The sequence below is a fragment of the Paramacrobiotus metropolitanus genome, unplaced genomic scaffold (genome assembly GCF_019649055.1).
Source record: "Paramacrobiotus metropolitanus isolate TYO unplaced genomic scaffold, Prichtersi_v1.0 Parri_scaffold0000022, whole genome shotgun sequence".
Classification (NCBI taxonomy): Eukaryota; Metazoa; Tardigrada; class Eutardigrada; order Parachela; family Macrobiotidae; genus Paramacrobiotus; species Paramacrobiotus metropolitanus.
In genome coordinates this window covers 922,061-938,722 of record NW_026570242.1, presented here as the reverse complement: position 1 = coordinate 938,722, position 16,662 = coordinate 922,061, and the positions used below count along the sequence as shown (strand labels likewise).

The window sequence follows — 16,662 nt, the reverse complement described above, 5'->3', positions numbered from 1 at the left end:
TGAATTAACAAGAACCTAACTCAGTTTGTCGTTGTAAAACGTTCACTGGCATTACGCCGATTGCAGTACACGGCTTTGTTTACAGTGCACACTATATGCATATATATACCTATCATCAGTGAACATTCGCACTATTATTGAAATAGTTCTAGTAGTGTGCATTGTGCACGTGCTGGAGGTTCTGCAAAACGTTGTACAAGTACTGTAATTCTAGCAGCTTCTTTCTTGATACAGCACTTAAAATTTCCAGTCTGTTGCAACAATAAAATAAACGGCTTAGCGCAGTTCAAACACAATAAAATTGAACACATTACAAATTACATGGTAAATTGAAAATGATGGAAGGAAAGAGCCACAGCTCTTGTTAGATATTCCATCGAGGCCGACCCTGAATACTGCTATCTCTTTGCCCAGCGATGACAGCATCGGCTTTCCGCTTTTCTAAATGTGGACGCGGGCTTGGCGGTTCCAGATACAGAATCTCATAATCGCCCAGGGGCATGTCGGACCCGTCCGGTCGTTTCTCCTTTATTCCTATGAGACCCGGGCATCTCTCGTACATTGCCATTCTCATCGTATCCATCAGCAAATTGGTTTTATTAATACGGTCAATGGGTGTGGATTCTTCCAGCGACGGCGATGCATTGATTTCAAGTAGCCACGGCTTCAAGTGCGCGTCAATGAGGCAGTCATATCCGTACATTTCATAACAATGTCGTTCACTATCCATTAATGGTAGTGCTGCTTTAAGTGACTGCACGATCATCCAAAAAATGCGGTCAAACAGCGCATCGGTCCGACCACGGCCAAAGACTCGTTCCAAATACAGCCGAAACGTCTTGACATTCCATTTATTTCCGTGAGAATGATTGTAATCGCTTTTCTGCTTTTGGATCGCCACATTGGTCAGATGCATGAATTTGTCGTCGATAGTGGCACTATCGGGACTGTAGCGCTTAGCACAGAATCTGCAGAAGCCTTGCCTGTAGTAATAACAACGCAGGGGTTTAAATGAAGTAACCAGCACGTAGAGCCGCAGATCAAACTTCTTTCCGTCAATCAGCAAAGGGTTGGCTATGTAGCGGGAAATCAGGAATCCTTGGTAGGCTTCGTTATCTTGGACACTGTTAGCCACTTCGGCGATAGCACGTTCTTGCCAGCGCTTCGCCTGTTCAAGTTGATTGACTAAATAGATACCTTGGCCTTGGCATCCGTTACATGGTTTCACGATCCATAAACCACCATGCTTGCGAAATTCCGTGACAAACGAATTGAAGTCAAAAGGCAGCAGATATGTCGGAGCGATCAGATCCAGGTAGACAAAATTCCCATGCCTATCCTTTTTTCCTAATGGGTCATTCGCATGGTACAAATCATTCCTGTATTTCTTGATATTTTTCGTCATATTATCCTTCCGCGATAACTGATAGCACGATGGAAAATGATTCACCTGAAAATAGCGTGCGATTTTCGGACTTACAATCTGGCACCAAAATTTACGCTTTCCAAAAAGACAAAACGCGAAGTATTTTCCTGACGAAAATTTGCTTGCATTATCATCTAATTACAAAACATAAACGTTTCTGAAGGGTTTCATTAAATGTCGTTCCATTAATAATATGATCGTTTTAAACCTAGGCGGATAATTAAATGAAACCGATAATCGCGGATGAATCGTTTGTATACTAAGGTTCATTCGATTTCTGCTTTACGCAACTCTCACCAGTGGGGAAATGGAAGGTCACTCATACCAGTTGATCATCCGTGAAATAATGCCGTTGTCCTGGCTGATACAGTGCACGTGCCGTGTTAACGTTTCCCCAGAACATATTCCATCGGCCTTTGTTAGCATAATCCTTCCAGTTCAGATTGCGGAAAGCGCAAAGAAGTGGTGTCAATCCCTGGTCGGTAAAGTATTTTATGTTTCTGTTTATTATATGTTTCTGCGGTACCATATCTTGTCGTTTGTTCGGCCTTGTGGTATGGGCTGAAGGGATTATTTCTTGGATCTGCTTTGATGAGGGTTCTGCAGCGGAGCTCTTGCTGTACTTTTCTTTTTCATTGAGAGAAGCGCTATTAATTGGCACTTTGATTTTAGCAGTGGCTGTAAGCGGTTCCGTAGGACGGTCCTTCCCGATTGTGGACGCATTGAGCTGTGCGCTTTCCCTGTTGACGCGACCGCTGGTGGTTGGTGTTTGGCCGATTAATTCCGCTTTCAGTTGTTGATTAAGGGTAGATTTGAAATGACATGCAGTTTTATCGCCAACAGATCCGGGAACGTATTCGTATTCTACTGCACTACCAGAAGCAGATGCAGTAGTTAGACGTTCTGATTGAACGTTTTTCGTGGTTCGTTCCTTGCTAGCCTCGAATGCTCGTTGTAATGAACCAGTCTTCCTTGGAACAACCGCTGATATGTTTCGCTCCTCCCGCTGCAGACATCGTCGACAGGTTTCGTTGTCAGTGGTCAGAGTATCCTTTGCTGCCCTTTGTTCTGCCGTTGATCCTCGTGATCCAGCAGGCTTTATCTCCTTTTCAAACTGGTCGACTCTTCTAAACTCATTACGGGTTATGTTTTTCAGTCGCTTGAAGTCAACCGAACTAGAGCTTTGGTTTCTGGATTTTGATACAATATCGTCTGATGTCGCGCCAATCCGCTTTCCGGGCAAGTAAGCCTTCGTGAAGTCGATTTTGTTATCCCCATATTCACTGAAATTACCGGTAAACGACGTGCGTGTATTCGGTCTTGGCAGTGCATTGAAAGCTTTTGATGGTCTGCTTAAGGGTAAAAATTTTACATTTCCAAATTGTCTCCGAGACGCAGGTCTTATTGTGTTGCACAGTAAGGTCGCGCTGGAGGCTGGGCCGTAATACACACGTGGTGCGCTGTGAATTGACGGCTGAGATGTGCTGGTAGCAGATGTAGCGAGCTGTTCTTTGACGTCAGTAACCAGATGACGAATTAAACTAAGCTGGGCTTCTCTGCTTTTAGCGGCTTCGAATTCTTTTCTGATGTTATACCGTAATAGATTTTCGTTGTTACTCATTGCAATATTCTCATCAAAAAAGATTTTCTAAATACAGTAACGTTCTTCTTGTGTTACAGCCCCACCTGGGCTTCCATGGAAATGCTATGTGAAAAATTAAAAATATCCATGCCATTGTATCATAATAATGCGTGCGTTACATGCAGCAGGGACATTAATGGTCAGTTTTGCTGCAAAATTTTATCGTTGCACGGATAATTTGGAACGAAAAACGGAGATCAGTTCAAAGCGAGCACTCCTGCGATTCCTGAGTATTTTTTTATCATTTTTTGTTTGACTTATTGCAACAGGAGTTTCCACCATTAAAATCACTAGGGTTATAAACAAAAGTCGGTTCGAACGCTTCTTTGCGCACGGTCACTTGATCATACGGAACAGTTCTGCAACAAAATGTACATTTGGCTTATAAATACATTTTCTAATATACAATCTGCTTTAATAAAGGAGATAGTCGACTTAACATTTAAGTTTTTATAGTCATGACTCCATTCTACTTTATGCAATAGTAGTACGTTTTATGAAAGTAGAGCATGCTTACATTCTATAACCAAGCTTGTAGACAAATACTTCGAATGGTCCATGGTTTTCGCATGCCTTCTGGATGACCCCGGCAAAATCTTTCATTTGACATTGTCCAGTCTTTTTGTCTGTGCACTGCACCTATCAATTTCGATAAGTGGCTCAGTGCAGCTTATCGTAGCAGGCTACTCTAGGATAGAAAAGCTTACTTTGATGGTACAAGGAGCGCCGACCAAAGGTGGTGGATGTCCTTCTGAGTCGATGAAAGCCTGTCGAACTGGATCGATCCGCTTATGCATGTTTTATTCCTGGTTTACCTGCTGAGTCGGAAGTACTACAGAGTCGAATACTGCATTAATTTTTATGGTTTTTTAACTTCTTAAAATAGTTAGGAATACTGCCAGATGTTGTCGGATACGGACTGAACTGCATCACCACATTTGGAAAATTCATCAGTATTAAGCAACTGATAGTGCGGTAGTTACTAGGCAGTAGGCACACTACATCCTTGGGGCGCTTTTATTACAGTATTTTCGGGATCGGAGCGACGCCAGTATTTGACGGACGCCTGCAACCATAGTGCAGCAAATACGGTACTAATAACTTATTGATTTTCCATAGTGCGATACCATAGTTTGCAATCCGCTTAAATTTAAAAAATAACTATCTAAAACCATTAATTTTCGCGCTTCAGAAGATACCGGTTTACTAGCTTACTGCAAAAATTACGTGCTAAATGATGTTTTTGTGAGGCATATCTGTAATTGCATTTACGATACTGTATCGTAGAATGCAGATGTACAAAGCAAGCTTAACCAACAAACTGCCCATTAAGTCTTGGCTCAAGTGAGATTACTGTTATAATTAAGTAACTGTTTTCCAGCAATCCTTTAGTACATTCTACTTCTTGCTTTATTATCCGAACTGATACGCTGACCATAAAATGTTATTTGAACTTGGTTTTAGTCGAAATTAAAACCAGTTGTCCTCTGTGTAGTAATAAATTAACAAAGCATATCAACATTTGCTATTTAATCTGGCTCTACATCATTTATTAATCTGGCTCTACAAACTCATTTTCACATCGATACGAGTGATACTCGAAAACATTCAGTAATCATGGACTGCTACAAAATCTTGTCCTTAGATCCAGATGCACCGGTGAGTCGCATTCATGCTCAGTATCGGCGACTTGCGGTCGCCGAACATCCTGCAAGAGGCCATACAGACCCTCATGCTGCACGCAAAGCTTTTCGCGACCTGGGAGAAGCTTACGATATTTTGAGGAACTCGATTTCCCGTAAAGTGTACGATGAATTTGGTAATGGCTTTCTCTGTTCATAAAGGTGCTTGAAGCAATGTAAGGAAACAAAAGTTTCTATTTCGATTTAGGCTACGATGGTCTCACTAACCGGTTCAACAGCTTACCGGACCAACCACATGGCTATCGCTATCATGGCGATCCGATGCGGACTTTTGAAGAGCACTTTGGTACATCAAATCCTTACGCCCACGTAAGCAGGTAACACAACCTTGCGAATCGTTTACGTCTATGTGGCACTTTCGCAACCGGTGAATTTGGTACAGATCTACGAACCCTTCGATGCCGCTCATGATTACCATTACTACCAAGCTATATTCCGGGCACGAGAAAAAGCGCAGTTGCCGCCTCTCATCATTGGCTTGGATATGACCCTTGAGGAAATATTCCACGGTAACATTCGCGAAGTGGAATTCAGTCGGAATATTTTACTACCAACAGGCGATCTAGTGGAACAGGCCGTAATTAAGGATGTCATCATTCGGCCCGGATGTCCTGACGGCACCCAATTCATCTTTCCTCAAGAAGGTCACCAGGCACGCAACTTTATTTCCGCTGACGCTGTGGTGCAGATCGAGCAACTGCCTCATGATCGATTCTTTCGCGATGGCGATGATCTGCGGATTGAAATCGAGGTTGACTTGTTAGTAGCACTGTGCGGAGGAGATATCAGTCTTAACAGTATCGATGACACCCCGGTTCGCATCGAGGAGATCGGTGTGATTCGGCCAGGCAGTGCACGCATGATCCCTGGTATGGGCATGCCCCGTGTGGATGATGCGTCGCGCAGAGGAAATCTCTACCTCGACTACAAAGTCGTTTTCCCCAAAGATTTGGATCTGGTTAGACGGGAGATGATTGCCAACGCTCTCAAGGAGCGAGCAGACAAAGCCCTTGTGCCCACGACTCTGATCGGTGTCTCAGGTTATACTCGAACCCCCACGTTGGTAGCCCCAAAAAGAAGATACCAAGCCGCTGCTCGTGCAAAGACTATCCAGCCGATTCAGGAAGAAAATCCTGCTAATAGCGATCAAAATAATTACGACTTTATCACGGAAGATATCAATGTTTCTCAAGAATCGCTATACTGATCCACATATTCTGCAAATGCGTCAACGGAATTATGACTTAATGTACTTACAGAAAAGGCTCAGCGTACACCTATCGCGCTTTATCATTTACACCTACATGCGGCATTTTTGGCGATTATTTTTAATAGCAGGATTTTTTGCCGGCTTTCCCGTAATTATGAGTTTCTTCACTTCTGAGATAAATCCACGCAATTCCCTCTAAATGCTTAAAAATTAGATAAAATGCGCATAATACTTACACCTCACTACTGCAACATATATTGTCAGTGAAGCATGTACCTATACTCTATAGTGATAAGCTAAATATGGTACCACACGAAAAGTATTCAGTTCAAGGCCACTCGTAAACCTCAAGGCTTCTGGAGGCGATGCTGTTACTGGTTACAAAACTGGGAACGTTTATCCTTGTTGGCCGTACCAGTCTACCGGCTCGTCATCCGGTAGAAAATTCGACACGTAATGATTTTATTAGCAATCTCTTTGGTAATACAGCCGTACGAAGTCCTAAACCACTATAAAATAAGCATATAGTAATAATTTGTAATACTTTTTTTGGTCATCTGGTTGTGCCCGTTAAAATGCCTTGAATGTTCAACACACAAGAAACATTCTGGCAAAACAACGAATAAATCAAAATTACAGCTTTCGGAATCGTTTCCGGTGAGCCCGCGGCGCTCCATAGCTTTGAATATAAAACGCTAGTGGTTGCTATAGATTTGCAATGTGCATTACAGAACGGCTCGGATAGAGCTCGCAACAGACAAAAGAACTGGCTTAAGCGCTCTTTTGTAGAAATATTTTGATCTATTTCCCAAGGTTCTGTACTTTTTAGCTTTGTCGTAGCTTATTTCAGCCTTTCGGGATTCTTATGTCGCATTAAATTTGATTTTTTATCTTGGGGCAGCCCCTTGTACTTGTGAAAGTGTGGTGACCTAGCAGATAGCAGGCATGTCCATCAGGAAGATTCTAGCTCGTCAAATTTATGACAGTCGCGGAAACCCTACGGTTGAGGTCGATGTCTTCACCACTAAAGGTATAAAATCAAGAGCCTATATTCCAGAAAGGTCACCGGAAACGGGCTCTCATTTTAATCTAGAATTAATTCTGGTTACGTGAACTAGTGGGCAAACAATGCTTGTAATAAAATGTTATAAGTGCTGTTATACAACTAACTTCAAAGCCTTACAAAACTTGGTATTGTTTTATTAAACGTCGCTTATAATAGGACCCTTTCGACATAATCCTTGTAATTTAATATTTCTATGTTACAATCGTATTCGAATACTTATTCAACGGTAACTGAGCGCGCACACAGAAACAGCATGGATTTGTGCAGTATATAGCCTGTATGACTTTCCAGGAATATTTCGTTCAGCAGTGCCAAGCGGTGCTTCCACGGGAATCTATGAAGCGAAAGAGCTTCGAGATGGAGATAAATCCTCACACCATGGTCGAGGTACAACCTATAAAAAATTTACAACTCTTGCCGCTCTATGCATCCATCTATTCGTAATAAAAATTAAAATGTCTTTTAATATAAAAGGGGTCAACACAGCCATTGACAACATCAGGAATGAGATCGCTCCCAAATTAATCAGTTCGGTAGGTGTGCATGTAATATACGTTGGATGATGGCATAGGAAGTAAATTCAACCCAATAGTATTACGTTTTGCACAGCTGATTATCAGATCTAACGTCATAGTTGTACAGTTTATACTGCAACGCTCAAAGAAATGCATGCTTTCCGGCCATAAATTTAGCGAAAACGAATAAAAGATACTCAAACCTTATAACATAACTTGTAAATTATTTTTTTGAAAGACGCTTATAAGTGAATTTGATCGTTGTTATAATATAATTGAATTTTTCAGAATATCAGTATTTTGAACCAAGCGGAAATCGATAAATTTCTGTGCGATCTCGATGGAACAAAGGACAAAAGTAAGAAGCACAAGGACCAGATCGCACTTTTCATTTCAGTAGAGGACATGTACAATGCGCATATCTATATCAATTTAATTACATAGTTCAGTGTACCTCTGTTCCTCTGCAGCATCTTACGTCAAACGGATAGTATAAAGCCAAATTGGATATATCAAAATTTTGTAGGTCGGTTAGGAGCCAATGCTATTTTAGCTGTGTCGATGGCCGTTGCAAAAGCCGCAGCTCATGAAAAGGTGAAGTGCATCATGCATTATGCAATATTAACCCGTATTAAGTACTTTCACTGTACTTATTAACACCGCGGACTCTCTCAAACTTAACACAGAAAATCCCCTTTTATCGCTACGTTGGAGAACTGTGTGGTAATCCGGGTGTGATGTTACCAGTACCGGCCATGAATGTCATCAACGGCGGCAAACATTCTGGCAATCGCCTCGCCATACAAGAATTTATGATAATGCCAGTTGGTACTTATTTCAAACCAGTTTATTATAATTAGCCTTTCGTCATAGCGTATTTTGCATTAACAGGCGCCACCAGTTTTCGAGAGGCAATGAAAATGGGAAGCGAAGTGTACCACCATTTAAAAATTATTCTTGAGAAGAAGCACGGCAAAACAGGTAGCGAAAACGAATAGATCCTTCGCCTACAATCAACACTAGTTTCTTAAACTTATTTTCAGCAACGAATGTCGGAGATGAAGGCGGTTTCGCACCCGACATAGCTGACGGGAAGGAAGGTCATGATCAGACAACACACTTGTCTTAGTGCGATTACTTAAGGCGCACTAACACTTTTCCTCTAATTCTAACAGCTCTACAGCTGGTTAAAGAAGCCATTGAAGCTGCGGGATATAACGGCCGTATTAAAATCGCCATCGATGCAGCGGCTTCAGAATTCTGTGAAAAAGCTGACCAAGATCGTAAGTATAATTTGGATTTCAAAGCCGAAGACCAATCAACTGCCAAAAAGGTAAAAAACCAACCGTTCTGTGCAAAGATCAAAAACTTTTCACTGGGAAATTTGCAGTTAACATCCAGTGAATTAGCTGACCTTTACCGAAGCTATATGAACGAATTCGAAATTGTTTCGCTAGAAGGTAAGGTGCCCTTGCTTTTTGCTGGTGCCTCGTCGTTGAACGTTTTCGCTCGATTGTATGTAGATCCCTTTGAGCAAGATGATTTCCCGGCATGGGAACAGTTTAGTAGCTCTGTGCAGATTCAAGTGGTCGGAGATGACCTCACAGTTTCCAACACCGAGCGGTAATATTGCACAAACGCACAAGTCATAAAAAAGACACCCGTATGTGGCACAACTGCGCTTTAGGATTCAGCAAGCCATCGAAAAGAAATGCTGCAACTGTCTTCTGCTAAAGGTCAACCAGATTGGCACTCTTTCCGAAGCCATTGCTGCCGCTGTCTTAGCTCGATCAAATGAATGGAGCATTATGGTATCGCATCGCAGCGGAGAAACCGAAGACGTAACGATTTCCGACTTGTCCGTCGGTCTTGGATGTGGCCAGGTACTGGATTTTTGGTTATTCTAGTGGAATTACGAAATTTAAAACTTTGTTGGTGGTGTTGTACAGAATAGTCAATAGCACAAAAATATAATATATGTATATACTACAACATACAATTGTATTATATGTTGTAACTCCTGTGTACATGTGCAGGTGTAATCTGAATATCCATTTATTATCGTCATGCCTTTGCCATTGCAGATTAAGACCGGTGCGCCGTGTCGAACAGAGCGCTGCTGCAAATACAACCAGTTGCTGAGAATCGAAGAAGAATTGGGGGGTAAAGCTAAATTTGCCGGAGAAAATTTTCGCAAGCCAACATAATAATATTGTAATGTAATCGAAGCAGTTGCCGACGACTCCAAGATTTCATCACGGCATAAATGGTTACTGGTACAACCAGTTATGCTGTTTATGAAAGAGCATAAAATTAATTGAATGGAGTCAGTGATTATTTCCGTTCAAAGAAATCTGTGATATATAATAAACCGTCTGTTTCGCGGACGTACATGTAAGTAGTTGTTACTAGTTTTATCATGTACCATGATCCGGTTTTGGAATACATGCCGGCACCTTCATCCGTCACAAAATTATGTTATATGTTCGATTTTCGTATTTTACATACATACTTAAACCCGGTGACGAATAAACGGCACATTCAGTGTTGTAAACTGTACCAAATATCGTTAATTAAACAAAATGTTTGCTTTTGGAACATGTTTACTTACTTGATACTTATATTGTCGTTATCATCAGGTACAGTTATTGGGTACGTAAGTACTTTTGTATATTGCAAAAAGTTTCAGCCGACTCACAGGATGATAACCGCTAACAAGTATGGAAGCTTATAACAAAGTAACATTTTTATAATAATGGTGGTATTGCCTACGTATTTATTTAGATATCTCAAGGAAGCTTTCTACATGATTGGAGTTCCTTATTGTCGTATATTTCCATGCCATTCAAAATTAAAATACAATAAAACCGTTATTGAAGTCTAGTTCAAGTCAGGTGCATGCAAGATGAAGGCGACACAACACTACTACCAACTAAGCGTACTTAGTTATTAAATTTGGAAAAAAATGGTAGCCAGATAGTAAGTACATTCTTAAGCATAGCCGTTGGAATTGGGAACAGCGTTGTTAGAACCTTGGTGGGGCTGATTATGGGAGTTTGTTCGTCCCTGGCTGCCAGCAGCGCTTTGCTGACCGATATTGAGTTCTTTCAAGCCCAGAGCAATGTGATCGACTTCCGGTCCATCCTTGTCGACCGACACAGAAGGGTGCTTGTACAGCTCCAGGAAGTGACAAGTGCCGGGTATATCCGCTGGGAATCCCTTTGGCAAGCAGTTTCGTGGTCTCGCCGTCATTACGAAGCCTCGAGTTTTGCATAGAAGCCTATACATTGAGAAATGTAAATACTGACAAGTGCAGTATCCTGTGCGCTGCAACAAATGCAGGCGTATAATAAATTCTGACAGTGTCGCAGAGTAATTAAACAGTTTTGCGCTTCCCGAAGCTGATCAACATAACAGTCGACCGTCAACCGTCGTTTTTCTTTGTATCAGCATATTGATTGTTTTCTACACAACTGCAGCCAGCGAGATTGCTATCGTAGTTAAGCAAAACATATGTTGGCGCAAGCGCTTTTCACTGCAAATAGTAGGCGAAATGTTTAGCAGTTTATTTAAAAAATCGAGATGTGCTTGCATCATGTCAGCGTGCCACGTTTATTAAAATTATTTAAACTCATTGGAAAATTTTGTAGACCATTCTAGTAACAACTTACGGATAGGTTGTTGGGCTGACATTGATTTTTTCCGGTTCACTTCCTGACTCAAATTTATTGGCAATCGTGACATTATTACCTGCAATCGCCAGCACCGTATGGTAAAAAGCCGAAAAAGGTTTTCCATGAATGCAGGCAGCTATGCATTTTACTTATTACCAAACAGGCAGTAGCGCGGCATTTTGATACCCACAACACCGGCTAGCACCGAGCCAGTGTGCAGTCCAATTCGCATCTGCAGCAAAAGCGATCAGTATACGCACACACTACTACAATACACGCGCTGCGTACGCTAATTAATTGTATGGCATACCTTAATAGGGTTTCCATCGGGAGCAATCTCTTGCTTTGCATGTCGCATCATTTTCAAAGCCATCCATGCAACCTGCTGGGCGTGCCAGGGCGCCGGTCTATTGTGTAATCCTCCCACACAAATAAAGGCGTCACCGATGGTTTCCAGCTGAAATTTATTCATCGTTCATACACTTCAACTGCTTCAACAATACTGCGTAAATACAGTAAGTATAGAAATGGTTCCTGTACAAAGCCCCGCATAATTTGCAAAACTGAAACGTCACAAACTAATTGAAACTATGTCCAGCTTGCTCAGCACGATACGGTAAGCTGGTTATTGCAGTTATAATCCAGTTTTTGTCTAGTGCTTCGCCAGCCTATGTCATAAAAATGATCACTTATAATACGTGTAAAAGGGATAGATAGCTCGTTAATCGAACGATTAAGCTTATGATTAAAATTAGGCAGAAATCTTGCCAATAAGGAATTTTTGGTAATTTTTGGTAGGAATCTGTCTTAATGCGGGCCAGGTACTTATTGCATGTTGCAACTACTTAATGCGCCATCACCAACTTACCTTGTAAACATCACATTTGACGGTTTCCGCGTCAAAACGAGTGTACAGACGGTTAAGCATATCGATGACCATCATGGGCGTGGCTATACCGCAGATGGCCGTAAAGCCGACAATGTCGCTGAACAACATTGTGACGTCGTCAATGGTTTCCGCCTCAACGGTTTGCCCCAGCCATAATTTCCTAGCTACATCCGGTGGGAAGATAAGATGCAAAAGATCGACATTCTTCTGCCGTTCATCCTCTACGGCGCGGTTAGCCTCCTCAATGCTGGTCTTCAGTTTATCCATGCGTTTCTTTAGGCCATCCTGCGCTTTGGTCTGTTCACCCACCAAGATAACGTCCCGGGTAGCGTCATGAATGGGAATATCGGAGATGTACAGACCGCGTCCAGTCAGTTCTTCCAACTTTTCCACGACCGGTGATCCAATGAAAATCATCAGGTTAGACTCCGGACAGAAGTGCATTTGACCTTTCAACTCCATGCCTTGTAAACTTTTTTGCTGACCACTCTGTACCTCCCGCAGTGCCAGCCTAAAGGGCACGTGCATGGTTAGCAAGATGTTATCAAAGGACACCGGAATGAGGCAAGGAGAAATTAGATTAAAATATGTGCAAACGTTGAGATCGCTGGCTAACATGGAAGAAAAGATGCGCAACAAACCGACACCCATCTGCTGTAACTGCAAATTGCGGTCGAACATGAAATGAAACGGAAACGCCGCACAGAAAGCGCTGGGTTTAACGGGTAAATCGCGGGGATCATGGGATAATTTCTCGGGATGCCGATTAAGTAGCTTTCCGATAACCGTTTTATAAGTCGGTGATCCGGGCTTCTCATTGACACTGACACGGTATAGAAAGGTCTTAACGGCTGATCCGTTGCGTTCTGCGCCGACATAATTGCTTTTCGTATCCGGGCTTATTGCTACCGAGTCCACGGTGACATCCACGCTAAACACGCTGCTGGCAATCTGCTGGATGACCCCGAGGAGAAACGCTGCTATATCCATGGGACGTTGGGCATCTGTGGCGTACTGGATATCTAACTGGTCGAAATCCCCGGGGATACAGCGGACGAAAGGGGGCGCCCACATCGATGTACGGAACTCCTCCGCCTTGGACAGATGGCTATGGAAGCAGTCCAGACTACCGAAAAAATCCTGCAGTGTGCTGCCGACACACCGCAATGCACTGGGGAATTCCAAATAGCAGAGGGACGCGAACTGTTGACCGAGGCGTCTCCAGAGATCGGGCTCTGCGGTGCCTGCAGCACAATGGCCGGTCACGTAGGGCACAGAAAAACAAAATTTAATATCCGAGAAAAAAACGCTTGTAGACAAGGAATATACCAAGCTTCTGGCTCAGACAACTGATGCAGGACGCTATGACTTCCGCTCCTTGAAAGTCGTAATGTGCCTGCCCAATGGATAATGGGTTCAGGGGAAAATCTTCTTCGTTCAGGTATAATTCACTCCTACAATGGTCAAAATATTGTAGTTATAATTTATAAATTAATTTCACTACTTTGGTGCCTGTCCAAACAGTAGCACGCGTGCAGTACACCGGCAAACTTCCGTACTTCACAATTATCCACAAAGTGCTGTCCAGATGTACCAACAGGCGGCGGAAAGCTGACCGTAAAAAATTCGTCTGCAAACATTGACAACAATGTAGCTAATTAATTAGCGACTTGTTGTACTGCACAACCTGTTATAATTTTGATTTGCTGATTTTCTTCTTATATAATTTAAAGGAAGGCGATCAGCCACAGTCTTTATCCCGACATGGAAGAAGTTTACGTACAAAGAGCGCTCGAGCGGCTCCTACGCCGCTCTAGTGGCTTTGATGCATTCCAGTAAGTAAATCGATAGAAACTAATGTATTTCCGTGTAAGTACTTAACACTAGCTAGTGCTTTTGAGAACTGAAGCGCTAAAAATTGGTAGTGATAAGTTTAGCGTAATTAACGTTATCGGCTTCTATGAACTGTTCACCATCGATCAGCATCGACTAAATCGAACCTCTTCCGCTCGGTCCCGCCGGCAAGTTTACACTGAGCAACCTTAGCACCGAATGTTCCTTACGGCTTCTATAGGATGATCTATCCTTGGAGTCAGATAAAAGCGCTTCGATTCTACTCAAAGGGAGCGATTTTCTCTGTACTGCTAACCATGGTAAGAAAAGTCTTAACACGTTCCGCGCATAGTCGGATTACTACACAATGTACCATAAATCAGCATTTATGTGGCGATTGTCTGGAGTGATACACTAAAATAACACTATAACGCATGAAAACAGCTGTGCTAAAAACAATTTCATAAGACTGTTTACGGTGCATATGTGTGAAATTAATGGGGTTACGTCATTCGCTTAACCGGTGGAATGCGTACATACGACAATAACACCATTATTATGATTAATGTTAAAAAGTAAGTTATAACAAAATTATGGGAACGTGAAAATTTTGGAGCGCATATTCCAAGATTGCCACTGCGTTATACGTAGGCGTCCCAACGGAAGTACGACTTCTGTTCTAAATTATCGATCAATTACGGTTGCGGCGAGGGTTCAACGGCAACGGTATGCCAGGTAAGACTTTTCAATGGATCAGCTAGGGTAGGTACCGGCTCAAAGCGTCGGCTGAGGTGGTAATATTAAAACGGATAAAAATAAACAGCATCACTATTCGACATAATAAAGTCACCGATATACAGCATTAAAAGCTATTGTAGGTTCTAAAACTAAATTTCAGCGACAAATTTTAATATCTTTTGGTTCTTATATTATTGATAAACTGTTAAACATGCTGGGTCCATTTCATGCGCTCCTTGCTGTCCGAAAGAACGGGCGGAGGAAGTGACTCGGTAATACAATATTTATGCCAGAACGATTGCTACTGAATCTTTCGAGATTACTTACTGGCATTAACACAAACGTGCCAACTGCTTTGGTCAGATGGCGAAGATTCAGCCGCTTGGAATCCGCATGTTCGGCGTCATAATCACCATCCGGGGCCGGTGTAACTGCCTCTCCGTTGCTGGGAGTAATGACAGCATCCTGAGTAACCGGTGAATCCACATTTTCTGTGGATCCGGTCGGGGGTAACGGAGAGGTCCGTAACGTGTCCGGTGCGGCATTCTGCGGACTGCCTAAACCCAGCCCGTTGCGCGTGAACGGACAGTGCATCATTTTTTGCCCGTTTGGACATTCACCGCGACCGTTGGCATTCACAACCACATCAAACTGACTTCAGCTACCGAGCACGGAATTCAATAATCCAACAGGAATATCCGTGTATAATGCAGTGGAAACGCTAGGGAATGGAGGTATGGTGTGTGCACAGTAAATGTCAACACAGGAAAAAACACTGGTAATAAAATTCCTACACGGAAGCGATTGTGGAGAAGGCGCTACAAGCCAGATCTCATAAAAAGTATGTACAGGAATGAATTGCGCTACTGCTTCTGCATGAATGATGATAATGACGAGGAGTTGGAAGCAGAACTGACGGTGGTGTTATTGATGTTGACGGCCAAGCCGCCGTTGCCGAACACGAACACTGCTGGATTGCCGTGTCGTGCGGCGCGCGGTACGATCAATGCTGCTGCCATCCACAATGTGGGACCACGCTGCGCCGGGCACGTACTTGCAACCGGCAGATATGTGCGTGTCGGCTTGATGCTGGGGAGTGTAGTGTTGCATAATAATGTGCGTTCCAGTCATGGATTGGAAGCTACAAAACATCGATATTAGCGGCGCTACAGCTGGATAGTTTTCAGCTGCGGCACATGCGGAAACCGAACCCTACCCTGTATTGTGCATGTGATCCCACGGGACGTACACTACGTGCGAATGCATTACAATTACATCAGGAAATTTGGATAAAAGATTGAAAATGCAAAAAAAGTGTTATGCTTTTAAGGATGCTATCGTTGCAAGTAACAAGAGAAGTAAACGTCCAAAATGTGCATATAGACTATAGAGTATTACCACATACTTCACAAAAAAATTGCGCATGTGAATTGTATCTAACCATAAGTCGCGCACAAATAATATCATGCAAACTCAGTACAACCCCCCTGCAAGAATCAACACTTCTTAGTTTATAGTGACTGACTTCTTACATAATTATTTCAATTATTATGTAAAGTAGGTCACGGTTTCCATCAAACTTAACAACATTAATATCGTTTGCTCGTCCATTGAACGCTACTAAATGCTTATTATGCTACTAAATGTTACTGTTAGATCATCTATACATTACAGCACCATGTGAAAACTAGCGATTTACCTTTTTGTACTATGTAAATACCTAATTTAAGGTATAAGGATATCATAGAAATAGGTATTTTTTGTTGGCTGCCATTATTAATATTACTGACTTGATTTCGGCTACCACACCGGCTATCTGAGATCATCATTCAGCAGCTGATAATACTGTGCATGCGCGAGCCGATGTGCTATGTTGAAGTACAGTACTGTTTATGACTAGTACTACAACCAAAATGGACTGATTAAAAGTTCAACATGCACCGATTTTGCTTAGGGTGCTTTACCT

The 16,662-nt window shown here is 42.4% G+C and overlaps 4 protein-coding genes across 7 annotated transcripts; 2 read left to right on the top strand and 2 right to left on the bottom strand.

Moving 5' to 3' along the window:
• Positions 1–214: 214 nt before the first annotated feature.
• LOC129586931 (uncharacterized) lies at positions 215–4,195 on the bottom strand. Its single transcript, XM_055480456.1, has 4 exons — positions 3,776–4,195; positions 3,586–3,707; positions 1,752–3,427; positions 215–1,450 (listed from the first exon to the last, which is right to left on the bottom strand). The coding sequence occupies exons 3-4, from the start codon at positions 3,045–3,047 to the stop codon at positions 365–367; spliced, it is 2,382 nt and encodes a 793-aa protein (XP_055336431.1). The 5' UTR covers positions 3,048–3,427; positions 3,586–3,707; positions 3,776–4,195; the 3' UTR covers positions 215–364.
• On the top strand, positions 4,169–6,211 carry LOC129586927 (dnaJ homolog subfamily B member 13-like). The gene is made up of 3 exons (XM_055480441.1): positions 4,169–4,887; positions 4,959–5,080; positions 5,154–6,211. The coding sequence occupies exons 1-3, from the start codon at positions 4,686–4,688 to the stop codon at positions 5,976–5,978; spliced, it is 1,149 nt and encodes a 382-aa protein (XP_055336416.1). The 5' UTR covers positions 4,169–4,685; the 3' UTR covers positions 5,979–6,211.
• A 481-nt stretch (positions 6,212–6,692) lies between these two features.
• Positions 6,693–10,160, top strand: LOC129586951 (alpha-enolase-like). Its single transcript, XM_055480492.1, has 13 exons — positions 6,693–7,011; positions 7,339–7,434; positions 7,522–7,580; positions 7,851–7,920; positions 8,089–8,156; positions 8,249–8,390; positions 8,454–8,543; positions 8,606–8,662; positions 8,738–8,895; positions 8,953–9,022; positions 9,086–9,185; positions 9,250–9,445; positions 9,647–10,160. The coding sequence occupies exons 1-13, from the start codon at positions 6,927–6,929 to the stop codon at positions 9,767–9,769; spliced, it is 1,314 nt and encodes a 437-aa protein (XP_055336467.1). The 5' UTR covers positions 6,693–6,926; the 3' UTR covers positions 9,770–10,160.
• A 176-nt stretch (positions 10,161–10,336) lies between these two features.
• LOC129586806 (guanylate cyclase soluble subunit alpha-2-like) lies at positions 10,337–16,635 on the bottom strand. Of its 4 annotated transcripts, XM_055480249.1 has the most exons (10): positions 15,913–16,094; positions 15,024–15,837; positions 13,685–13,755; positions 13,455–13,579; positions 12,742–13,369; positions 12,105–12,636; positions 11,547–11,693; positions 11,393–11,468; positions 11,234–11,312; positions 10,337–10,842 (listed from the first exon to the last, which is right to left on the bottom strand). In XM_055480249.1, the coding sequence occupies exons 2-10, from the start codon at positions 15,291–15,293 to the stop codon at positions 10,554–10,556; spliced, it is 2,217 nt and encodes a 738-aa protein (XP_055336224.1). In that variant the 5' UTR covers positions 15,294–15,837; positions 15,913–16,094; the 3' UTR covers positions 10,337–10,553. The 4 variants fall into 4 exon arrangements, with proteins under 4 accessions (XP_055336224.1, XP_055336222.1, XP_055336223.1 ...); XM_055480247.1 differs by lacking the exon at positions 15,913–16,094 and adding an exon at positions 16,487–16,635 and having other exon boundaries at positions 12,105–13,369; XM_055480248.1 differs by lacking the exon at positions 15,913–16,094 and adding an exon at positions 16,102–16,173 and having other exon boundaries at positions 12,105–13,369.
• Positions 16,636–16,662: the final 27 nt, after the last annotated feature.

What these genes read in the sequence shown, in the direction of transcription:
- LOC129586931 (XM_055480456.1), bottom strand. Translation starts at nt 3,047, where the DNA reads ATGAGTAACAACGAAAATCTATTACGGTATAACATCAGAAAAGAATTC. An exon ending in ATTTCACGGATGATCAACTG is followed by an intron (nt 1,451 to 1,751) that starts GTATGAGTGACC and finishes CGCTATTTTCAG; the next exon opens with GTGAATCATTTTCCATCGTG.
- LOC129586927 (XM_055480441.1), top strand. Translation starts at nt 4,686, where the DNA reads ATGGACTGCTACAAAATCTTGTCCTTAGATCCAGATGCACCGGTGAGT. An exon ending in TAAAGTGTACGATGAATTTG is followed by an intron (nt 4,888 to 4,958) that starts GTAATGGCTTTC and finishes ATTTCGATTTAG; the next exon opens with GCTACGATGGTCTCACTAAC. An exon ending in CATCAAATCCTTACGCCCAC is followed by an intron (nt 5,081 to 5,153) that starts GTAAGCAGGTAA and finishes AATTTGGTACAG; the next exon opens with ATCTACGAACCCTTCGATGC.
- LOC129586951 (XM_055480492.1), top strand. Translation starts at nt 6,927, where the DNA reads ATGTCCATCAGGAAGATTCTAGCTCGTCAAATTTATGACAGTCGCGGA. An exon ending in GAAGAAGCACGGCAAAACAG is followed by an intron (nt 8,544 to 8,605) that starts GTAGCGAAAACG and finishes ACTTATTTTCAG; the next exon opens with CAACGAATGTCGGAGATGAA. An exon ending in ACAGTTTCCAACACCGAGCG is followed by an intron (nt 9,186 to 9,249) that starts GTAATATTGCAC and finishes ACTGCGCTTTAG; the next exon opens with GATTCAGCAAGCCATCGAAA.
- LOC129586806 (XM_055480247.1), bottom strand. Translation starts at nt 15,293, where the DNA reads ATGATGCACTGTCCGTTCACGCGCAACGGGCTGGGTTTAGGCAGTCCG. An exon ending in ACTTTGTGGATAATTGTGAA is followed by an intron (nt 13,580 to 13,684) that starts GTACGGAAGTTT and finishes TGACCATTGTAG; the next exon opens with GAGTGAATTATACCTGAACG. An exon ending in GTCAGCCCAACAACCTATCC is followed by an intron (nt 10,843 to 11,233) that starts GTAAGTTGTTAC and finishes CTCAATGTATAG; the next exon opens with GCTTCTATGCAAAACTCGAG.